We start from the raw sequence: 23,441 nt of genomic DNA, 5'->3' as shown, positions 1-23,441 counted from the left end.
GGCACTTGAGCTACAGCTTAATTTTTTACAATTTGCATTTATGTTTCTCGCATGATGTTTGGAATTAAGTTGATATTATGGTTATATGATTTACAATTTTTTCAGTATGCTTTTCAACTGTTGTATTGTTTATTGTTTCTTATTACCTTAGCTTTGCGGATAATGCATTTAAATGGAAAAATAATAGTAAGGCTTACGAATAAAAGATCTCCAGGAAAAAAATATCAGATAACTTACAAATGAATAAATTGGTTTTTCAAAGTTTATCATAACTACAATTTTTTTTTTGTAGTTAATCTTTTTAAACTATAAACAAGTTAAATCATTTTTTATAAACTATAAATATATTGTAGACATTTTAGTATTTTTTATTGTTTGCAGCACAGTATTTAAACACCTAAAAAATATAGTTCCACATTAAAATAAAATTTAATAAAATTTTTTTATTTATAACTATTTAGAATGAAAATATTTGCGGTTTTTATTCTCTTTTTAATTGAAAAAAGTTAACAAAAGTTGTTTTTATACCAAGTCAAAATAATAAGATTCGTTTAGTAAAAAATAGAGTTGTTAAAAATTTAGTTTAACAAAGCTTGAAAGTATATTAAGTACATATTTGTATATAATTTTTAAAGTACCGAGGCAAATAAATGTCCGCTTTACATTAAAAGTTGAACAGCAGTTCATCAAAATTTTTAAAATGATGGAATGAATTAAAATAAATATATATTGACGCAGAGAGATCTAATTCGCAAAGAAGCTTGTAAAGTTTTAATAAACAGTTTTTGATATCCTTTTTAAAATCACAAAAAGTATATTTTTATAACTAAAACGTTAAAAAGTTTAAAAACTATTTAAATTAAAGTAATAAATTACTCTAGCGTTAGCCTTTTATAGTTTTGTTACTTTTGTTTAATGAGGTGAAAATACAAAAACTTGGTCTTGCTGTGCTATAAAAGCTCAAAACAAAACCCAAACTAAACTTCCAAATAATTTTCACCGCTTTGTGGCGACAACAAGCAGCTCTTTACTAAATGCAATTCAATCCATTCACATCACCGCAAAACGTCTTCGCCGATGTAGGCTTCGCCACTAGTCGGCAGCAGATGTTTGTTTTCTTCGCTCCCGAAACTTTCGATGTAAGTTGTCATAGCAACCCTGCTCGAACTCGCATCCTGAGTGACGTCTCTTTTGTCTCTTACGTCATCATGAAATATAATATTTTCGCCGCTGACGTCATCGGGTCTCCCTCCCAACAAGATCTCGTCGAAATATTCCATGACGTCGTAACCGCTGTTCTGCCGTGACGTCATCGCAAACTCGGCCGTGGGAATTTCCGAAGCGACGACGTACGGCGACTCGTGATTGGTCGGTTCGTTGGTTTCCCGCCTTTTTACGCCTTCCCGCCACTCATCCAACGTTTCTATCAGTTCTTCCTCGCTGCTTATTTTTCCCGCCTTTTGTTCAATTTTTCCCGCCTTCTTTTCGATTTGGTTGAGGCGGATGCTTTCCATGACTTCGCGGTTTATCTTCGGCTGCAGATTTGCCTTTTTGACCCTTTAAATTTTGATAGCATTAATTATTAAAACAAACTGTTTAGCTTTTAAATTACTTTTGAATTGTTTAATTAAAATGATTTTTTTTTAATATTTAGCTGAATTAAAACATTTTAAATACACTTGTATTTTTTGCATTATACAAAACTTATTTTAAAACCGTTGATATAACGAAATTTATTTTTTTATTAATATCAGAATAAAAACTAAAATTTTTTAACGCTGATCACTGGTATTAGTTGACATTTGAAACGGTGAAAAGCAAACGACAGTTGATTTAAACAAACAATAAATTTTATAATTCAATCATCGTTGGGTGTGTGGGCATTCAATCGTTTTAAATTTGTCAATTTTTATATCAAAGTCGTGAGAATTCGCACACAAAAAAGCGCAATGTTCTCGCCGCTGCAGCGCGAACAATTAATAATTCACGAAGTCGCTCTACGCGATAAATACTCCGCTTCTGCTGTTTTATTAAATCAGCAGCGTTTAACAATCAAGCCAATTGGCGAGTACGTCTCGCAAAAGAAAAGCTGCTGACTGTTTGGTGTGGTGAATGGAGATGTTTATGAGTGCTTTTTTATCTGAAGTAAAGTCAAGCAATTTCTTGATCAATGCGTTTCCTTTTTTCAAGGCTTTTTAAATGAACGTCTAAACAGTGATGCGCACTTTTCAGTACAAAAAATGATTGCAATTTATAAAGTCACATGCAAAATCTGTTTCAAGACACAAGCTCAACGAACCTTTTGAATTTTCTCAAACAAACAGCGAGTAAAATTGCTCCAAAGCACGTAAAAGCTATCCATATCGGTGCAACTGTATGATGTTTTATATAATGTTATATAGTTCTTAATTAAAATAACCGTAAGTTTTCAAGTGATTTATAAAACATATTTTTACTATAAAGCAACTTTTTTGTTAATTCATTCTTTGCTGCAACTTTTGAAGTTAAAAAATATATTTGAATTATAACACTTTTAACAACTTTATTAGTTTTAAGGGGTGCACGACAATTCAAATTCAAACAATTCAAATTCTGACGATTCAAATTCTTTAAAAAGTGTTTAAAGGGCCTTAAATCAAAAATTTAAAATATTTTTGAACAAAATAAAAAATAATTTGTCGGTCTGATGTTTACCTACAGACCATTTTTTTCTTTTTGAAAAATTTTAAATGTTTTAAAAGATATCACTAAAAATTATTTAAAAACTCTATTTGAATAAAATTTTAAACAACTGAAGATCTCGTCTTAAAACAAGTGAAACATTGTTTTGTTTAATAAAATTGAAAATTTATTATTGATTTAAAAATATAGTATTTTTTAATAATTTAAAGAAATCTTTTTTAATAATTACTTTTTTCAGTTTATATTTTGCTAACATAGTTTTATCAAATAGATCTACAACCTTTTTTTTATTTGTGTTAAAATTATATTACTGTTGAGATATGGTTGTATAAACATTTTTTAAAGAATTTGAATTGTCCAAATTTGAATTGTCATGTAACCAGTTTTAAGCTATTGCTAAGATAATCTCATGTAAGATTTGGAGCTGTTGCAAAGATTACAAGCAAAAAAAAAAACACAAATAAATTGCTAGCATCTGTTGAAAACAAGTATTTATTTGAAATCGTTTACTTTCGCTAATAGATTTTTTTTAATTAATTTAATTTTGTAAAATTACTTTTTAATTTGCATTTATTCAATTTTTAGTTTAGATCTTTTTAAAATTATTCATTTTACTTACGTAATTTTTTGTTTTCCGTGTTTGCGACCAACTTTGACTCTGACCATTTTGAACACAATTCATCGTTTGAATCTAAAAATTAACAAAAATTACAATCAACCCAGTCATGAAGTGAAAATTCCAAAAGAAAAACTCATTCTTTTTGATGTCATAATGACATACCTGCGTTGCAAGCCGACATTTGCAATCCGGCATTGTGCGACAGATTGAAGTCAGAGCTGAACGTGTCGCGATCGAAACTGCATGCCAAGGTGGCCGCGTCCAGTTTCGTGCAATTCTTACTTTTCAAATCGTTCGCCAGCTTGCTGTTTCAGAATTTTTGTGTTTAGTTTTTTTTTTTATCACCAAATAAAAATGTATTAGCTGTTGGGTTGCACCAGTTGAAGCATTGCAGCAAGATAATTTTTTTTAAAGCATTTATCAGAAGTGTTTATAGCTTTTGTTTAAATTATTTTAGTATTTATACATTTGAAGGGTTAATTTTAATGAAAAAAAAAAAGTATTTACTTGTTTGTTATTTTTATTTTGTACGATGAAATTTTTCCGCTTTTTTCAGTCGGCTCATACCAAGTAATTTTATACAAGTTTTTTGTGCTCGTTTCGTTGAAGTAGAACACTGGTGTGTTTTTAGGTGCTGCAAATTGTTTGATTGGATTATTTTTTGTCGTATGTTCATAATGAAAAGTAAAAAACATCATTCAAACTAGCTTTTGAGTTTTACAAAAACTTCAAATTAGCTTTAGTGTTTAGACCATTTAGAAAATGGTAGTGTTGAACAAAGTTAAAATTAGAATTTTGTTGTAACACCTACCTGTCATTTTTGTTGTGAAATTGTAAACAGTGAAACCTCCATTTTGCTTGTTCTTGTAATTTTGCTTAATTTTCAACTCGTAAAGTGTATGTGGTTTCAAACCACCTATGATAAATGTTCTTCCTGTAACTAGCGTTGCATTTTCTGAAATTAACACATACTATTTTCACATAATTTTGTTTGTTCCAGCAAAACCCATAAGTTTTTAAATTCTGCTTTTTAGTTATCATACAAGAATTTAACAAATTAGTTTTAATATTCAGAACGAAAACATTAGGCTGTTTTGTACTAATTTTTTCATTCCAAGCAAACACATAAATCGTTGAATTGGTTATTTTTTGATTAAAGCTTAAACATGCACGAAACTTGGTCAAAACAAAAGTGCTCGTTCACCAACTTTTCGCCACTGTGTCACCCCACCGCGTGCAAAAGTACTCGTAGCTGGATTGCAGACATTTTTCCTCGTCACCTATCGAAACCTCCACCCCGTTTGCGGAAACTCCAACGAAATCCAGTTGTACGCGGCCTGTCAATACAGTCGCGCGTTAGATTTGCAGCGTTTTGTCACCGGCCACCGTGAGAATGGGCTCGGCCGGCGTTGAGGCGAAAGTAAAACAAATAGTTTGGTTTTTTTTAAAAAGAGTTTGTTAAAGTTCGCTTTTCTCAGCTCACATCAATTGTTTTGGTCAGTTCGAATAATAGTTTAGGTGTATATATTATTTATATGTTATGTATATTATGTATATATTTTTACAAACCAACTAACAATTTTAACAGCTAGTGAGATATAATAAGTTTGACTTCAGCTGTTGTTTATCGTTAGCTATGTTATCTAAGTACTACTATTATACGTTTAGAAAACAAACTTTTAAGTTGCATGTAATCCATTTGGCAAGGGTTCACAAGTTGACCGTGGTCTTGTGAGTACAAGCTCATATTGTAAACGCCACATTCCTGTAGTTGTAATTGACCATTTAGTAATAAAAACAATCGTGTTCAGTTATTTGAACAAAAAAAAACTTCTAGGTCAGTGATCATTTTGTGCTCAATAAAGTTTCCGTTGTCACTTGATTCGACGAAAATGTCTTTTGACAGTTTTTCGTTCTGCAAACTGATGAGGTAGTTGTCGGGTTTGTTTTCAGGAGCCTTCCAAAACAACGTGGCTGATTTTTTGCCCGCCTGCTCGATTCCGCACTTCTCGATTATGAAATCTGTGTTAGGGGTAGTTTGTGTCAAAAAGTAATTTCAAACTTTTCGTTGATAAAAATTAATCATAAACTGCAGTTTAGCTGTCTGTTTTGAAAACAAGGTCGGTTATTATTACTAATTCTTTCTTTTCAAGTTATTAAATTCTAATAAGGAATTTTGGAAGTTTAACAGAATAGATTTAATTTATTTTAGTATTATATTATGCGTCCAAATTATTTATTATTTTTGATTGTTTACAAATGCTAGTTGTGTCGTTACTCTTATACGAATAATCATTGGAATGTGCAGCTTTTGTATATTATTTAGCAATTTAAACTTAGTAAAACGTTGGTAATTTCTAATCTTACACTGCTACTGTCAATATCAATTTTCTTAATCAGGAAACCAATAATATTCTTTTACATCGTACACCTTTTCAAAACTATAATACTTTAATAATAAATTTTATACTGTATTTTTATTTTATGAAATTTTAAATTTCTTATATTGTTAAATAGTTGAACTGTAATTTTCCAATATAAAAATAGTTCATATTCAGTTTATAATTTTTTGTGCTCACGAATTTATCATTATGCAACTAAGTTTTCAGTCTTAGTTTATCACAAACGTATCAGCAAGTCTGATTTCATTAATTCTTTTTCGAACCGATAAATACCACTAGCTATATTTTTTCTTAAAGCAATTTTTTTATCCAACGAAACCCACTTTGAGAAATGACGCAGACGTCGTAGTCGATCAGCTGAGATTGCTCATTTGACATTCCCGCTCGATTGAAGCTTTGCAGCGTCACGTTGACGACAGTTTCGCCGGGCGCGTAATTGTCGACTGTGACGTGACTGTTGTTCGTTTTAACTTCGGTGCATTCCCACTCCTGCGACCCGTTTTTTGTTTGCAGCCGAACGAGGTAGTGGTCGACGAACCCGCTTTTCTGTTTTCGTAAATGTTTCCTTTTGTTTGTTAAAACTTTTTTTCCACACTGTTATCTTACAATTATTGATTTCTAAACAAACTGCAACTGCAAGTTCGCGCTAATTATTTTATGGTACACAGCTGTAAGAAACGCCTTCAAATGCGCTGAAAGCCAACGGACTCGGCTGAAAAAGTAAAGAAAAAGCTAACTTGCGAAACTGTTACTTATCAAGTTTCAGTTCTCACCTGCCAGCTCAGCATCAGAGCTCGTCCTTCTTTTTTGTCTGAACAAGTCGCTTTGACTATTGACCGAAACGATGTCACATCCACTGCGGTCACGGGAGCTGTGCAAACAAAATAAGTATTCTAACGACTTGTTCACTATATGCTGAACGCTTCGAAAGTTTCGAACTGTTCGCGCATCAAAAAACTTAGTACGTACCGTGTATAAAGTAAGCATCTGGTTTTGCTCAGCATTAACCTAAAAAAATTTCACAGGTCGCAGTTTTTTTAACTCAGTTTTAATCAACGTGCGTGTCAATAAAAGTCACATAAAAATAGTTCTAATTCTCAAATAACTCATAGTATTTTAAACACAATCGCAGTACCGGTCACGTGTTCCAACTGCGCGTATTCGCTCTTCAGCGTGGGATGCTCGTTGTGCAGCGACGCGTACCTGACTCGTATCGTGTACATGGACGCCTCGTCCAAGCTGATCTCCTCTCGCGCGTAGTGCCGATCCGCGAATTCCAACGTGGTGTTTTCCGACTGTTTCTGTGAGAAAATATGATTTGACCTGAACACATTCGAGCCTGAAGCGTTTAGTTTTTTTTTACTTCTAGTTATAAAATTAGAGTTCTCAACTCAGCATAAACGTGATTAATAAAAGTATTTTACCTTGGAAAATTATGTTGTAAAACATTTTTCATGTGTTTTGTTCAAAATGTTTTTTTATTAGCAAAACGCGTGATAAAAAACGAGGAGTTGAAGCTTACTTGCGATGACTTCCAGTAAGTGACGTACCACATCGTGGGGGGTTTTCCGAACTTCCAAGCCTCGCTCATGCATTCCGGCAGTTTCATGTCGATTCTGACGCTCGTCGTGTTCAGGCTGGTCAGCAGTACGTCGGGCGGCGCTTTGTCGACTGAAAAAACAACTTTTATATTTTCCAAGACGCTCCTGATTTTATCAAGGGACACTTAAATTTATACACGCTTTCTGAATTAGGACTTATTTACTGCTTGAATGACTCGGTGAGTTTTTCGGAAAAGTGTTTTTTTTTTAAAGTTACAGCTCGCTGTCAACATGCACGCATAAAAACGGAAATTAAAAAAACGTTGCGTCGGTTGACGAAATTTCAAAATCTCACCGAACTTGCAGGGGTCGTACGTGATTTTGGTGGGGCACAGCTTGCCCCCACTTTCGGGCCTCACTTCCACCAGGTGGTCAGTTCTCTTGTCGTGCTGCAGAAACAAGCCGCATCCGGGGTCGTCCGGCGTCATGACGATGCTCCCGCTGCAACTTTCTCCCTCGCATCTGACACTCGCCATGCTGCAGTAACAAACACATTGTTTACCTTCTATGATGGAAAGTCTAGGCTTCACTTATTAAAAAAATATATCATATTATTGGTTAATGAAGTAAATAGATTAATTTAAACTTTAGAAAGTATGTATTGTCTGGTGTAATTTTTTTTAAATTCTTTGTAAAGAAGTTGTATGATGTTATTGTAAAATTAAAAGCGTGTATTAAAAGTTAAAAATAGTAAAAAAAAAACATATTTATTATTTTTTAAGATTGATAAGAGTTTCGTTATAAAAAAAAACTTTTATTGCTTAATTTTATTTTATTGAAATTTATTTTATGCTATTTGTCACCATATAAACAGCTGATGAGTTATTTGATAGTTTGTGCTAAAAAATACGCAACATCTTTGCAAGAAAACGTTGTATTGTAGTTTATGTGCTTTTACCAAAAATTATCTATTAGTGTTTTATGCAAATGGAAATTGGTAAAACAACTTTGCCCCTATACTTTTTAAAATTCATTATTGCCTTCAATTAATAGTCACAAACATACTTGTCGTTATTTATAGCTTTTTTGTGAATTAGCTTGTTATTTACATAAGTGAAAAAAACTGTCATTAATGGCTTTTTTTCAATTTAGTTACAGTATAGAAAATCATATAAATATGTTTACCATGTAGATATGTAAAACTTAGATTTTTTTTCTTCATTTACTTACTATCTATTATTTTTACCCATGTAAGCCTTTATTTTTTTTTTATAAATAGCATGTCATTTACATAAGTAAGTATGGTAAATATGTTTTTCAATTTTTTTGCACCGATAAGTTTTATTAGATTTTGTTGCTGCGTTAAATAATACTTTTATTTAAATTAATAAAAGACATACGTGCCACACATGTTGATTGCTGTTAGTTTACTATCCCACGCTAAGTGTTGAAAAAAAAATTAATTTATTTAAAAGTACTCCACTAAAAATATTTAAAAAATACCTGGTTAAATGTAATATTTGGATATAAAAATTGAAATGAAAATTTTTAAAATGCATTTGTTTTCTGAGTAAAGTTTATAAGTGTAAACCAGCAGTTTTATTTAGAAGTATTAAATTTGTTTCTCTGTTGGCTAGAAATATTGATTATTCTGGTTTGGAAACAAACAAATACGACGCGCGTTGAAGCCACAATATTTTAGTTTGCTTTTAACTTTTTTTTTGTTTTTGAAAAAACTTCAATTGCTTACATCATTTGAATTTTAGTGTGTTGTTATTAGAGTTTTACAGTTTCTTGCTACAGTCTTTCCTAGAGCTATCAAAGCATGAGTGTTTGTTTTTACGATAAGTTTGTTCAACTTAATTACAGCCAAGTAAACAGACTTAAAGTGAAGCAATCATATTTTTTAATAGCTTTAGTTCACACAAAATTTTATTATGTAAAACATAGTTTTGTAGTTGGTATTATAACAAAATATACATTTAGAAAACACCGTCACAAAGTTTCATCTGCTATTTACTTGGCGTTGTTTTCAATGAAAAAGTTTGTGTTGAAAAAAATTAAAGTATATTTTTAAACTTTTACACATCGACATCTTTCCGCAAACGAACATTTTCCGCAAGTGCGGCCACTTGACAAAGTAAATTGCTAATTAGCGGCGCTAAACCACTTTGTGTGTAAGTTGTTATTTTCAGCCGCTTGTTCCGTGGCGAAAAGTGAGGTGGTTAATCTGCCACCGCTGTTTATTTGTTAATAATTATCTAAGATTGTTTATTGCAGCAGCGTTTACTTTGTTAGCAGTGAGTACAGTGCTTTGGCACGCATGTACAAAAAAGTTAGTAACAATAAAAATTCGGGGGCAGTAGTAACATTCTAAACAGTTTAAAGTCTATACGAGTTCTAATTGACCTTGCTTTTATATTTTATTTCGTTTTAACAAAAACTACCTATAACTAAACAATTATCATAGTAAGCAAAAGCATGCAAAACACTTCATCAAAACTCAAGCAATTTTATTTCACCCAACTCACCACTCCATCGAGCTCCAGTGGGCGGCGTCCTTCACCAAGTAGAGCTTGTAGTCGCCGACGCCGGCCAGCCCGCCCCACTCGCACGTCAGCGTGGTGCCGTTCCTGCCCGCCCCCCACAGGCAGCTGTGCGTGTAGTAGCCGCACGGCATCCGGCACCTCAGCCCCTCCACGTCCCTCCTCGCGCAGTTTTCTGAGTTTTGTTTTTTGTTACTCCCTACTCGCGCGGAGTTTCGTGGGTTTTTTAGAAACCAAAAGCGTGAACTAGCACCGGAGCTTTTTAGACGCCCGACACGGTTTTCTGAGCTAGTTTAGAATGTGTGTTTTACCAACTAGGATGAATGGTATGCAGGCAGTGTGCCTTTTTTAGATTAGTATCGGACAGCTTTTGATAGCTTGATGATATTTTTATTTTTTTTCAAAAACCAAAAGTTTTTTGTTTAAAGAACTGAGACAGTTTTTCAATAGTTTTTATCAGCAATTTTTTTGTTGGTTCTTATTTAGAAAAAAATTATAGGTTTTAGGTACTAAAATTCCATAAAGTAATTTATTATTTAGCCTTTTTATATATTAATTGCATATATATTTAAAAACGCATGCATTGCTGAATTTTAAAACATTTATTGAATTACATAGTTTTTTGGTTGAGAACTGATATGACATTAGCTTGAAATAGAACAAACAGAAAAACTGGCTGCGAGTAATTAAATAAAAGCAGGCACGTTGCCTTTAATTAGCTGTAATAAATTTAGGCGATTTATCTTCATTATACGTGCGTTGCAGTAAACAACTGTATCTTAAAAATTTAAATTTTTTCACCGCACTGTTTCTGGTTTAACTTATCATAAACTTGCGTACGGTCAAGTACAACAACCGTAAGTGCGAAACGCATTATTTTTGCAAAAAAATTATCAGTTAAAATTTAGTTTATAAAAAATAAACTGACCACAAGTTTGCACAGACTGCACTAGTTTTATAACGACCAGGAAGGAAATGAGTTGGTGAACAAAAATATTCAGGTTCTTCATCTGGTAGTTTTGTATATGAATAAATTTATTTTAACTCTAATCAACGCTTCTGAAAAAAATTTAAAATTAATATTGAAATATATAATTTATAATAAACATGAAAAAAGTCTCATAAAATATAAAAAAGTTTCCAATGAAGTTCAAGCGAAGACTATGCTGTTTGTGTAAATTAAAAATAAGCAAAACATAAAATCAAAGTTTTTTTTATATAAAAAACAAAACTCAACGCTTCACTAAAAGTTCAGCTGTTTTTTTTTCATTCAACTAAAACACTGCGTTAAAACAACAACAAATAATTTCCACTTCTGAGCAAACTTTACTACAGTTTCAAACGTGCTACAGACATTGAGCGCCGCAAACATTAGTTAATAATCAACCCGCGCTTGAAAGGCGACGCGAAATTCGTTTCTCCACACCGCATCATGTGCTTCCATGCTTTGCTTCAGTCCGAAACAGATTGGGCTTTCGTGAGCTTGGAGATTTTCCGATCTTTTTAAAAGTTTTTAGGACGTTGTTTACTTTGTCATCGTTTTTTAGTTTGTTCAGCAAAATTCGAGCTTGATTTTTGCCACAGATAAGTTCTGAAGGCTCATGAAGAATTTAAAGAAAGCTTTTGAGAACTATGCAAATATTTGCGTTTTAACTTGGTTGTTCATCTAAAGCTGCTTTTAAATGTTTTGATTTTTTTGTAACTTGTATGTACAGTAAAAGTAACTTATGTAACATTGCTTTTATTACTTTTTATTTTGATCTAAGCTTCTAAATATAGAAAAGCACAAGTAACCACTGCTAAAACGTTACATATATCTTATATTTTCAACAGCTTTTGCATGCTAATGAAAATTGATTGCACCGAAATGAGCAACAGACGCCAACGAATTCTCTTTTGTTTTTGTTGGTTTCACGTGTGATTTGTTGTGAATAATTTTTTTTCTGCGATTATCGATGCGCTACATGCGTTTTTCTAATGTTTTGAAAAATATAATTTATAATGGCCAAGTGCAATTTAGCGCTTGTCAAGCATAAACACACACATGCGATAATTTTTCAACGATGTTCAAAATAAAATTACACCGCGTGTTTGTTTTATGTCTGGTTGGAAAAGCTAAACAAAAAATAATTTCAAACTATTTGCATACTGTTTTCAATATGAGTTAAAAAGTTGAAAATAACTGTTGATTACATCACCTAAAAAAGTAACAGGTAAGTTGTCCAAACAATTATCTAATTTTCAATAGGGGTTGACGCAAAAAACATTTTTTTTTGGTAAACAAATATTCTGACAAATTAATCCACAAAATCTGACTCAAATGACTGACCTTCCAGCAAAAAATAACTTTTCTCAAAATTATAGCAAACTTTCAATGACATGCGCCTTTTGCCCATTTCAACAATCTAACCGACTAAAAATGAACAAATAAAAAGTTTCAAAAACACACACCCCATCTAAATCAACAAAAACAACAAACCATTTTCAAATAGCTCGAAGAAAAACAGTTTTTACCAAAAAGTCAACCCGTTTAAAACTAGAACCAAACTCCCAGCACCTTTCGCCTTTAACGTATCTGTACCAACAAAAATAAAAAAATACAACAAACAATCGACCAGGTGGGCGACAACTCGATCGACCTGCCTGAAGCCAACGTGCTCATCCAGGTCAGCTCCCACGGCGGCTCCAGGAGGCAGGAGGCGCAGCGGCTGGGCAGGATACTGCGGGCGAAGAAGGGCAGCCTGACGGAAGAGTACAACGCCTTCTTCTACTCTCTCGTTTCGCAGGACACCGTCGAGGTGGCGTACTCGAGCAAGCGGCAGCGGTTTCTCGTCAACCAGGGCTACGCTTTCAAGGTTGGTTTGAATTTTTTCTTTTTGTTAAAAATCTTCTTTAAGTTTTTGGAAGTCAAATGGTTTCAGTTATAAAATGAACTAATTGTAGCTCTTCAATCAGGGAACGGGTCTAAATTGCACGAAGACAAAATTGCACGAAGCCAAATTTGCACGAGGGAACAAAATTGCACAAAGACGAATTTTCACCAAGGGGCAGTTTTGCACAAGTTACATTTTTGCATGAGAGTAAAAAAATACAGAAAAAAAAACTAAAAAAAAAAAACTAAAATATATTTTAATAAAAATAAATTAAAAAAAAAAATTAATGACCGAGGGTAAGGGTTAGGGGTACAGTGATAGGTTAAAAAAAAACTAATGAAAATTATAAAAAAAAAATAAAAAAAATAAAAAAAGATAATTTAAATTATAAAAAAAAGATACCGACCGAGTGTAAAGGTTAGAGGTAACAGTGAGAGTAAAAAAATTAAAAAAAAAAAAAAATACCAACCGAGGGTAAGGGTTAGGCGTAACTAAAAATAGTAAAAAAAATAAAATAAAATCCCGTGCAAAACTGTTTGCTCATGCAAAAGTGTCTTCGTGCAAAAGTATCTTCGTGCAATTTTATCCCCTCGTGCAAAAGTGTTTTCGTGCAATTTTGTGTGCCCTCGTACAAATTTTGTCTCCTCGTACAATTTTGTACGCTCGTTAAATTTGACAGCTACCCCTTCAACCAAGCATGTTTTTTTTTTTAATTTGCTTAATTTAATCAAATTGTCGTCAACCAGGGAAACGCCTTAAAAATTTGCCAGTTTTTTTTTTATGGTCTGAGAATTTGTTTAAAAACTATTTAAAACTTTTGTGGTACGAACTGTTTATTAACGCGATATAAAAATTTCAGTTTAGTTTAATTTTTAAAGTGTTAATTTTTTTTTGATTTCTTTTTTATCTATCACTGTTATCCCTAACCCTTACCCTTGGTCGGTAGCTTTTTGTTTTAAATTAATATAATTTTTATTAGTTATTTTATTTATTTTATTTTTTCTATCACTGTTACCCCTAACCCTTACCCTCGGTCAGTAACATTTTTTTAACTTTTTTATTAAATAATTTTTTGTTTTTTTTGTTTTTATTTTCTATTTTATTTATTTTTTCTTTATTTAGTTACTCACGTGCAAAAATGTAACTCGTGCAAAATTGACCCTTGGTGCAAAATCGTTTTCGTGTAAATTTGTTCCCTCATACAATTTTGTGCTCTCGTGCAATTTTGTGCACTCGTACAGTTTTGTTCTCGTATAATTTAGTCCGCTCTTGCAATTTAGTAAACTCGTGCATTTTTGTCTTCGTGCAATTTAGACCCGTTCCCGTTTAAACACCTTTCTTTTTATGTGATTCGAGTAAACTTATTTTTGTAGTTAGTAGATTTAAATTTAAATATAACTAAAAATTTATGTTACTTTTAGTATATACCAGTGGCGTAGCGTGGTATTTTGGTCAGGGGGTGCGCAAATTTTTTTTTTTCAAAAAATTCTCTAAATTAAAACTTTTGTAATTAGCTATAAAAAAACTTTTTATAAGTAATATAATTGAAATAAATTTATTAAGTAAAATAAGTTCGTTAACTATGTTAAAAAATAATTATATATTACAAAATTAAACAATTAAATAAAATTATAAATTTCATTAGAATTACTTATACTTGCAAAAATGTAAACTTACTAAATAAGAATTGTTTTTATTACTTATAGTAAACTTAATATCTTTAAAAATTAATATATTCAATAAAACTAAAGTATCTGTTTTATTTACGAAAAAAATATCAATCTCTTTGATATACAATACAACAGTGATAACAACACCTCATTGCACATAATTTTAATAAAGTTACACAGAAGTTAAAATAGACCAACTTTATAACTGTTATTACAGTTTATTACAACTTTGTAAAATAGTTAAAAGTACACTTTTTAAATTTAATATTTGTTTAAAATAAAAATCACAAACAAAGTTTATTTCTCATAGGCCGACACGCTTATCTTGTATGTTTACAAAAATAAAGTTCAGAAAACTAGCAGTAGTCTTAACAATGTAGCATAAAAAAATTTTTTGTAAAATTGTTTAATTTTTCTTTAAATGTGACGTATTTTTGTAAACTTTTTGTAGAAAAATAGTCTGCCATAAGGTTATACTACAGCGGTGCGCTATATTAATTGCGTGCTTTTTGAGTCTAAATTCTTATGAAGTTAATGAACTTATAAAATTTTTCCTTATGGAGTTTTTCATCAACATCGGTGCGCATTTGCAATTACGCACCGAATCAGTATATTGAGTAATAACATGTACTTTCCTAACTTGTCACTAATTGGTATTCAAAATTTCGTTTAACTTTTTGAATACTAGATAAACATAGTTGAAAAAAGGCAAATTAAGCAGAAAAAATAATCTTTAAAGGATAAAGATATTACATTCTTTTTTTTACATTTTTCTTTTTTTGGGTGGCACGCATGCGCCAGTGTCCCTCCCCACGCTACGCCCTTGTTATATACTGTAAACAGATTTTAACAAAACATGATTGCTCATTTTTATATTTCACGTATATTTGTTTATTTTCAAGCTAGTTATAGTACGATCTTGTTTTTAAAAAAAAAAAAAAAAAAAAATGTTTGTAATAATTCATTTAAATGATTGACATAAAAAGGAAGTATTAGTTGTTACTATGATACACATATTAAAGTATGGTTTCCCAAATAGTATGATATTGATTCCCTTTTGGGCGACTTTACTATAGTAGTCTAGTGAGCAATAGTGTTTGTCTTCTACTTTTTGTTAAAAAAAAACTAAGCTTACTATTTTATATTCTTCCATGGGCAAAGTTAAAAAAACACGTTTACTTACGGGAAACTACTAAAATAAAAAAATAAAAAACTTTAAAACTTTATTTTACTATCATAGTATTACCAAAGTTTTTTTATGAATTTAAAACTACTCAAAGACAGAACATAAACCTGACAAATGCATCATCTGTTTCGATCTGAGACTTCATCTTAATTTTAGTCAATAAACATACGTAAATGAAAAATAAGCAATCAAGCACTATTTAAAAAGTTTTGAAACTGAAATTTTGATTTTTATAACTTCTTAGCACAATTCATACAACTACTCACTGTATTTACTTTAACGCATGCCATATAACTACCCTGGATAAACATGAGTAGCCACTCGGAAGATTACTCAACAACAAACATAAACTTGAAAGACTAAGATTAACATAAAAAATTTCATGGAAACAGCGCAATTTCAGTAAAATAAAACTACGGCATCATTAAAATTAAATACTACAAAGAGTTATACCAGGTTGTAAGTGTTCCCTAGCCTTTCTACTGGTTAAAATGTATTCATGTTGTGGCAATTGTTTTTAGGTAAAACTTAATTTTTGCCCGCACTTCAAACTACTACAAACCAGTTGCTACAATCAAGCACTTTTGAAACGGTAATAAATAAATTCTGCCTTCTTTAAAACTTAAAGCACTGTAGTTCTAATGCGCGGTTTTGCTCTAACCGTTGTATTTTTGGCAATTCGTATTTAAAGTTTCAGGTTTTTATAACTTTTAATTACTTCTTTTATACATAAAATTTATTTCAAGTTATAGGTATTATATTCGTATCATAAAATTATTTTACTGGTATGAACTGTTTTGTCAAAACATAAACAGTTTTACCTTGTTTAAATTAAATCTAGTAGAAAAGACTAAATAAAAGTATACGGCTATACTTCCTTCTTGATAATTGCAAGATCTTTTAAAGAATTCTACAAAGTTTGAATTAAGTGATTTATAAATTTTTCATTCGGTTATTACAATATTTATTCCATAATTCACTATTCAGCTGTGTAACTTTTGGTTTTTGAACAACTTAGCACAATTCATACAACTACTCACTTTATTTACTTTAACACATGCCATATAACTATCTGGTTAACCCTGGCACAAAATGAATATTTGGCAGATTGCTCAACAACAAACATAAATTGAAAGAATAAGATTAACATAACAAGTTGCATGGTTTTTTTATTAACTTCAAATAGTGCAATATTCAGGGTTGCCACTTTACCTGGAAAACCTGGAAATTGATAATTTAGGCAAAAAATACCTGAAAAAACCTGGAATTTTTAACAAAAATCACCAAAGAAACCTGGAGTTTTAACAATCTTCACCTGTTCAGTTGTAAAATTTTGATTTGACTCAAAAATCTATCATTCAAATAAAATATTTTTGTCATCCTCAATTTTTTTTTTATAAAAAAACACATTTTAAGTAGCTTTACAGTATCTTTTCAATGTTTTTATACTATTTAACACAGTTTTTTACCTTAAACTTAATTTTAAACTAAAATACACCCAAAAATGTGTACTTTTAAAAATCTGGAAGAATTTTAGAAAAATTTGAAAAAACGAATGGCAACCCTGAATATTAATAAAATAAAATTACGGCATCCTTAATATTAAATACCACAAAGAGTTATACCAGGTTGTAAGTGTTCCCTGGCCTTTCTACTCGTAAATAATGTGTTCATGTTGTGGCAATTGTTTTTTGGTAAAACTTAATTTTTGCCCGCACTTCAAACTACTACAAACCAGTTGCTACAATCAAGCACTCTTGAAATGGAAAAAAATAAATTATGCTTTCTTTAAAACTTAAAGCACTGTTGTTTTAATGCGCAGTTTTGCTCTAACCGTTGTATTTTTGGAAATCTGTATTTAAAGTTTCAGGTTTTTATAACTTTTAATTGCTTCTTTTATACATAAAATTTATTTTAAGTTATAGATATTATATTTGTATTACAACATTTCTCTACAAATTATGAACTATTTTAGTTTTACCTTGTTTAAATTAAATCTACTACAAAAGGCTAAATAAAGAGTAAGCTAAACTTCTTTCTTAAAAACTGCAAACATTTTTGAAGAGTTCTACAAATTTTAATTTAAGTAACTTATATATTGTTTATTTTATTGTTACAATAAATGTTTCAAATTATGAACTATTTTAGTTTTACCTTGTTTAAATTAAATCTACTACAAAAGGCTAAATAAAGAGTAAGCTAAACTTCTTTCTTAAAAACTGCAAACATTTTTGAAGAGTTCTACAAATTTTAATTTAAGTAACTTATATATTGTTTATTTTATTGTTACAATAAATGTTTCATAACAAACTAGTCTACTGTGTACGCTACTTGTAATATGTTTTATTATTCCTTTATTAAAAAAGAACAATCAAATTAATAAGTATTGATATAGTATAAAATACTATATTTTAATATAAGCTATTGTGATAATAGATACATATAGGTTTATTATACGTTTTTTTTTAAATTTAAGATCAATAAAGTAAATTGTAAGACATAAAACTTACTATTTTGAGAATAAAACACTGTAAACGCTTTTTGTTCACATAATTTTGCTATAACATAAGAAAAAAATCATTACTCACTGTTACTTGTAAATTTGTACAGCAGTAACAGGAGTGAATTCAAAAAATAGATTTAAGACAATTTTTAATTTAGACATTAGAACTACATTGCTTTATGTTTTAAAAAAGGCAGAATTCATATATTACCGTTTCAAGAGTGCTTGATTGTAGCAACTGGTTTGTAGTAGTTTGAAGTGCGGGCAAAATTTAGTTTTACTTAAAAACAATTGCCACAACATGAATACATTATTTACCAGAAGAAAGGCTAGGGATTTAAAACGGCAGCATTATGATTATTCATATTTTAAAAATAATAACATAATACTGTTTAAGTTGCTCAAATCGTCCTTTTGGTATGTCAAACTTTATTTGTGATTTTTTTGTCTATATAATGTTATACTTTTTATATTTTTGTCTTTATATATATACATAACTATGTCAAAATAATCAACAAATCATTTATTTTAAACTCATTATTGTTGCTTGAAGTACTTTCAAATGCGTCGTCAGCAAGCAAGTATAAAAAAAATTAGTCATACATTTGAAAGTTTTCAAATAAGTTCTGATATTCAATGATTTATTTAGCCAAGCAGCTTAAGTCACGTTTATAATTCAAATTCAACCCCCTTCGCTCACCTGATCAAATATAACTTGATTGATTTCCCTTTGGCCTGGTTTAATCATAAATAGCTAATTGTAAAACCTGATTAATATTGTTTTGAGTTTAAAGGCCATTTGGTTTGCAAAAAACTAGTTTAGCTCTAAATTTACTTATTTTAATATTGGTTAGATTGAAACTAAATAATTATTTAGATAGTCAACTAAGTTTAGCTAAAACTTACTTAGCTCAATTTTTAACAATTTTTATTACGTTTGTATCAAAAAGTTTTGAACACTGACTATTTATTAAAAGTTCGACAGTTATCTTATGTTCTGCAAAATAGTGACCTACAGTTTACAATTTTCGCAAACTTTTTTCACACTCGTATTAGATTGTTAATTATTGTGAAAGTTAGCATTGACTCACTATGGCCATAGTTAAACAGTTTTATAAAAGTCGTTACATTTTGTTTATAATGTTTTTATTTATTACAAAACTTGTTTTCTTTTTATTTGAAATACTTTGCCACCATCAGTCTCATGAAATTTAAACCAAATATGCAACAGCAAAAGTTCAAGGGTTTCAAATTGCTCTCTGTTTATGATATATTTTAACGCATGGTTGCCGCAAACCAGTTTGATTTGACGCTCAGGCTAGTTGCTGGTATTTTTTGTGAAATTCAAATTCAGTTTTCGTTCAACACGACTCTATTTTGCTCCCAGGCGATCCAGTACTTGGAGGGAATAGACAAGGAGGAGGGGCTGGGGATGTCCAGCAAGGAGGACCAGTACAACATGCTGAAGAAGGTCCTCGCCGCCAACGACACCGACGCCATGGAGGAAAAAGTGCCAGCGGAGTTCCAGTCCAACAACAAGTTATACGGAGTTAGTTATTTGAAGTTTTGTGAAAAGTATTTTTTGTTTTTCTAATTAATTTAAAAAAATACCCGTGGAGTAATACCGATTTCAGTCCAACAGCAAGTTCTACGGAGTTAGTTGTTTTGTTGAATTGTGAAAATTTTGAATTATTTTTTGACTGTGAAATATTATCAAACCAAAGTTCTCATTCTTTTAACTTTTGGTTGGATAATTATAAAACAAAACTGTTTCTTCTGAGCATACACTTTCTTATATGTCTTTCAAAAATTCGTGGCTACACTCATAAAAATTAAACCAATTCTCTGCAGCCGCGCCAAAAGAACCCAGTAAGAGTGTACAAAACATTTTAAAGCAGTTTTTTAACTTACCAACTAAATAAATATTGATAAATTCAGGCAAGCAGAAGAAAGGGGGCGATGAGTTCGCTGTCGGGAGGCGACGACCAAGTGTACATGGAGTACAAGAAAAACAACCACAAGAAAAATGTGCACGAACTTTTCAAGGCTTTCAGGAGGTAGAAGCCACGAAGTAAAACAATTGTAGGAAATTTGTTTTTTTTTGAGGATTTTTTTGTTTTCTATATAAAATTTTGAAACTAAAATTGTAAATTTACTTGACTTATTTTTTCGTGCAGCTCGCAAGTTTAAATATTTAAATTGTTTTTTATAATACGATAATTTTATTGTGCTTATTTCATGATGTTATTTGGTTAAACATGAAAAATTTAGTCTTAAGACTATTGAACTTTTTTATTTATTTATTCGAGGTATTCGATTGCTCTTTTAAATTAGTTCGATTAATAAAAACGCAGAACTCTGTTAGAGATAGAAAACAAACAAAATTGTACCTGTGTAAAGTTCTTTTATTTAACTCGAAATTAGTGAAAAAAATTAAAAAAAAATGTTTTGTATGTTAACAATAAGGTTTGATAATACTATTGATTTTTAATTTTGAAACTATTTATATAGTTATTTGCCTTAACTAAAAAAGAATGCTCAATTTACTGGGATGTAAAGAGCTTATATAAATAGATTTATGCAAATTTTATATTTTATTCGCGACCGGTTTCGGTGGCAAGAGATTGCGACCTTTTCAAGCAAAAATAAAATATGAAACTGCATGTAACAATGTTAGTTAATTATACTGTTGTTTAAAAACTTATTCATGCGTGAAGAATATAAACAAAAACAAAAATGTTGCATATTCGAAAATTCAAGCATATCAGAGTATATTTAGGTAAAATTGGTACTAGTTGTTAAAAAAAAAAAAGATTGAATTAATATTAATATGACGAGTCAAAAAAAAAAAAAAAAAAAAAAAAAAAAAAAAACTGAATCCAGAGCTTTTCTTAAAAAAAAAAAATAATAATAAAATATTTATACCTTTTCTTAAAAAAAAAATAATAATAAAATGTTTATACCTTGAAATTTATCTAAATGAAATTAAATATTGTCTAGAATTGTGGTTTTAAGCCAAGAGTCAACAAAACATTAATAAAACTCAAAGTCGCTGAAGGTTTCAAAATCTAATTTGTGCTAAGTTAACATAACAGTCAAAATTTAAACGGATTTGATAACTATCTAAAAAAAAAAATTCTAAAAATTTATCTAAGTTGAATTAAGAACTGTTTAAAAAAAAAACTTTTTTTTTCCAATTTAAGTCAAATGTCAACAAAAACTCAATGAAAAAATCAAGAAAAATGACCTATTTTTTACTATAATTATGATTTGGTTTAAGTTTTGTCTGCTTTCCAGTTTATTAGTATGTATCTCCTCACTATTGTGATGTGATAGTTGTAGCTCCTCACTACTTTGATGTGATAGTTGTAGCTGCTAACTACTGTGATGTGATAGTTGTAGCTCTTCACTACTGCGATGTGATAGTTGTAGCTCCTAACTACTGCAATGTAATAGTCGTAGCTCCTAACTACTGTGATGCAATAAATGTAGCTACTCACTACTGTGATGTGAAAGTTGTAGCTTCTCACTACTGTGATGTGATAGTTGTAAACTTCTTAATGTTATAGGCCAATATAATTAAGTGACAATGTACTTTTGATAGTCGACAGGAGTCAGATTTCGACCTTTTTTTAATTAGTTCTTGCATTTGAGATTGTCATAAATAGTTTTTTATTACCTGCGTAAAAACATTCAAGTTGCGTGAATGACGAAAAGATGTGACTTAACTATGGTTTAAAAGTTTATTTTAGGTAAACAATTTGAAAAGTATTGAAAACTGTTTAGTAAATCTCATATAATCGAAATAAAAAAGTTTGATTACTAATAAAATTGATAAAGTAAAAAACTATAAAAATAATTGAAACTATATAAGTAAAAGTTTAATTTATATAAAAAAATTATTTTAATAAAAAAAAGATATCAAGTTTTCTTTGAAAGAAAGTAAAACATTTTTTTTATAAAGCAATTTTAATTATTTTTTTATAATAAATTTTCATAAAAAGTTTTTTAAATAAACAAATTTTTACTTGTTGGGTAAAATTTGATCGAGTTAGATATGATCGTATTAAAAGTGAACAGGTTAAAAATGTTCTTATTAGAATTGATTGGGTTAGAAATGATCGGGTTAGATTTGATCGTATTAAAAGTGATCGGTTTATCGGGTTAATAATGTTCGTAATAGAAGTGATTGGGTTAGAGTTGATCAGCCAGAATTAGGTTAGATTCACTCTTTTGGAATTAAGAGAATTCCGAAAGCTAGCTCAAGTTTGAGTATACTTTGTAGAACAAAATTAGAGTTTATATTGCACTGTATTGGTAATTTAAAAAGTTAAACAGTTTTCTTGTATGTAAAAGAGATGAGATGTACGTACAAAAAGTTCTATTTTAATAAATTCTACAAATATTTTCTTTATTTAAATTAAAATATATTGTAAAGTATTAACATCAATAATCAGTTTTATGTACTAGTTTCCGCTTAATAATTCCGATGAAAAATAGTTAATGTTTAACTCACGGTTAAAGTTTTTGTGTACAAATGGAAGTTTTTATATTTTATTATAAAGTTACGATCGTTTGTGTACCTACATATTCAACACTTCACATACACACTAATTCACACATGAAGATTCAAATTTTGACAATAAAATATTTTTAGGCAACAACTCAAAAAGGAATATATATCTAATAAAAATTAAAATATATAAGTTTGCTAGACTATAACTTACAAACATCTAAAATTAAAAAGATAAAAAAAAAAATAATATAAAAAACTACTATATTTGCAATATCTCCAAAAATAGGCATTGAGCAGCAAAAAGGACCGCTCCATTGCCAAACAAGTTGAATATCTCAAAATGCTCAACGAAAAAAAGTTTCGCCGGAATTCCGAGGTTCAGTTTCGTTTACGAGGAAAAGCATCACAACCGAAAACCTCGGACCTGACGTGTCGGAGATGCATGAACTGCAAAAGGGCAAAACGTCGCATGAAAACACGCTGAAGGGCGCCATGGACGCGTTGCTGCGGCTCGAGCTGCGGCGTGCTTCAGAACGACCTGAAACCAAACATCCTTCTGATGGACGAGCACCGTTCGCCTCATCGACTTCGGAGTGAAGACGGAGTGAAGACGGAGTACTTGGTGAAAGAGCTTCGAGCACGAGAACGTTGGAAAGCTGACCGGCACCCAAAAGTACAAAAGTTGCTTGATCAAATGCTACAAGGGATGGACTCTCTCAGCAGGAGGGACGTTCTGGATGTCCACGACAGGGTCAGGAACGAAAGGCTGCCGTGGGATGAAATGTTGGCGGACGCGAAGATAGAAAAGTTGAGAGGAGAAAGAATATAGTCTTTCAATATAAAGAGAGGAAAGAGCAAGAAACTTTCCGCCAAAAATATTTGCGCGGGAATGAGAGAAGAGTT

The 23,441-nt window shown here is 30.6% G+C and overlaps 2 protein-coding genes across 2 annotated transcripts in view; one reads left to right on the top strand and one right to left on the bottom strand.

Moving 5' to 3' along the window:
- Positions 1-20,611, top strand: part of LOC145835137 (general transcription and DNA repair factor IIH helicase/translocase subunit XPB-like) — a 34,803-nt gene extending 14,192 nt beyond the window's left edge. Inside the window, exons 12-14 of the mRNA XM_082942683.1 lie at positions 12,409-12,645; positions 19,410-19,571; positions 19,961-20,611. Coding sequence (XP_082798809.1) covers positions 12,409-12,645; positions 19,410-19,571; positions 19,961-20,083 — 522 coding nt within the window. The 3' untranslated portion in view covers positions 20,084-20,611. The remainder of the gene's footprint in view (positions 1-12,408; positions 12,646-19,409; positions 19,572-19,960) is intronic.
- Positions 709-10,829, bottom strand: LOC145834464 (uncharacterized). The gene is made up of 16 exons (XM_082941899.1): positions 10,719-10,829; positions 9,776-9,965; positions 7,600-7,781; positions 7,226-7,374; positions 6,839-7,004; positions 6,477-6,574; positions 6,027-6,249; positions 5,133-5,323; positions 4,979-5,066; positions 4,510-4,638; positions 4,113-4,256; positions 3,809-3,935; positions 3,464-3,606; positions 3,302-3,373; positions 2,300-2,372; positions 709-1,557 (listed from the first exon to the last, which is right to left on the bottom strand). Exons 1-16 carry the CDS (start codon positions 10,798-10,800, stop codon positions 1,056-1,058), a joined length of 2,559 nt encoding a protein of 852 aa, XP_082798025.1. The 5' UTR covers positions 10,801-10,829; the 3' UTR covers positions 709-1,055.
- Positions 20,612-23,441: the final 2,830 nt, after the last annotated feature.

This window comes from Thalia democratica, chromosome 4, assembly GCF_965202585.1.
Source record: "Thalia democratica chromosome 4, ktThaDemo2.hap1.1, whole genome shotgun sequence".
Lineage (NCBI taxonomy): Eukaryota > Metazoa > Chordata > Thaliacea > Salpida > Salpidae > Thalia > Thalia democratica.
The sequence above is the reverse complement of the archived record's forward strand: the minus strand, read 5'-3'. Positions and strand labels throughout refer to the sequence as shown.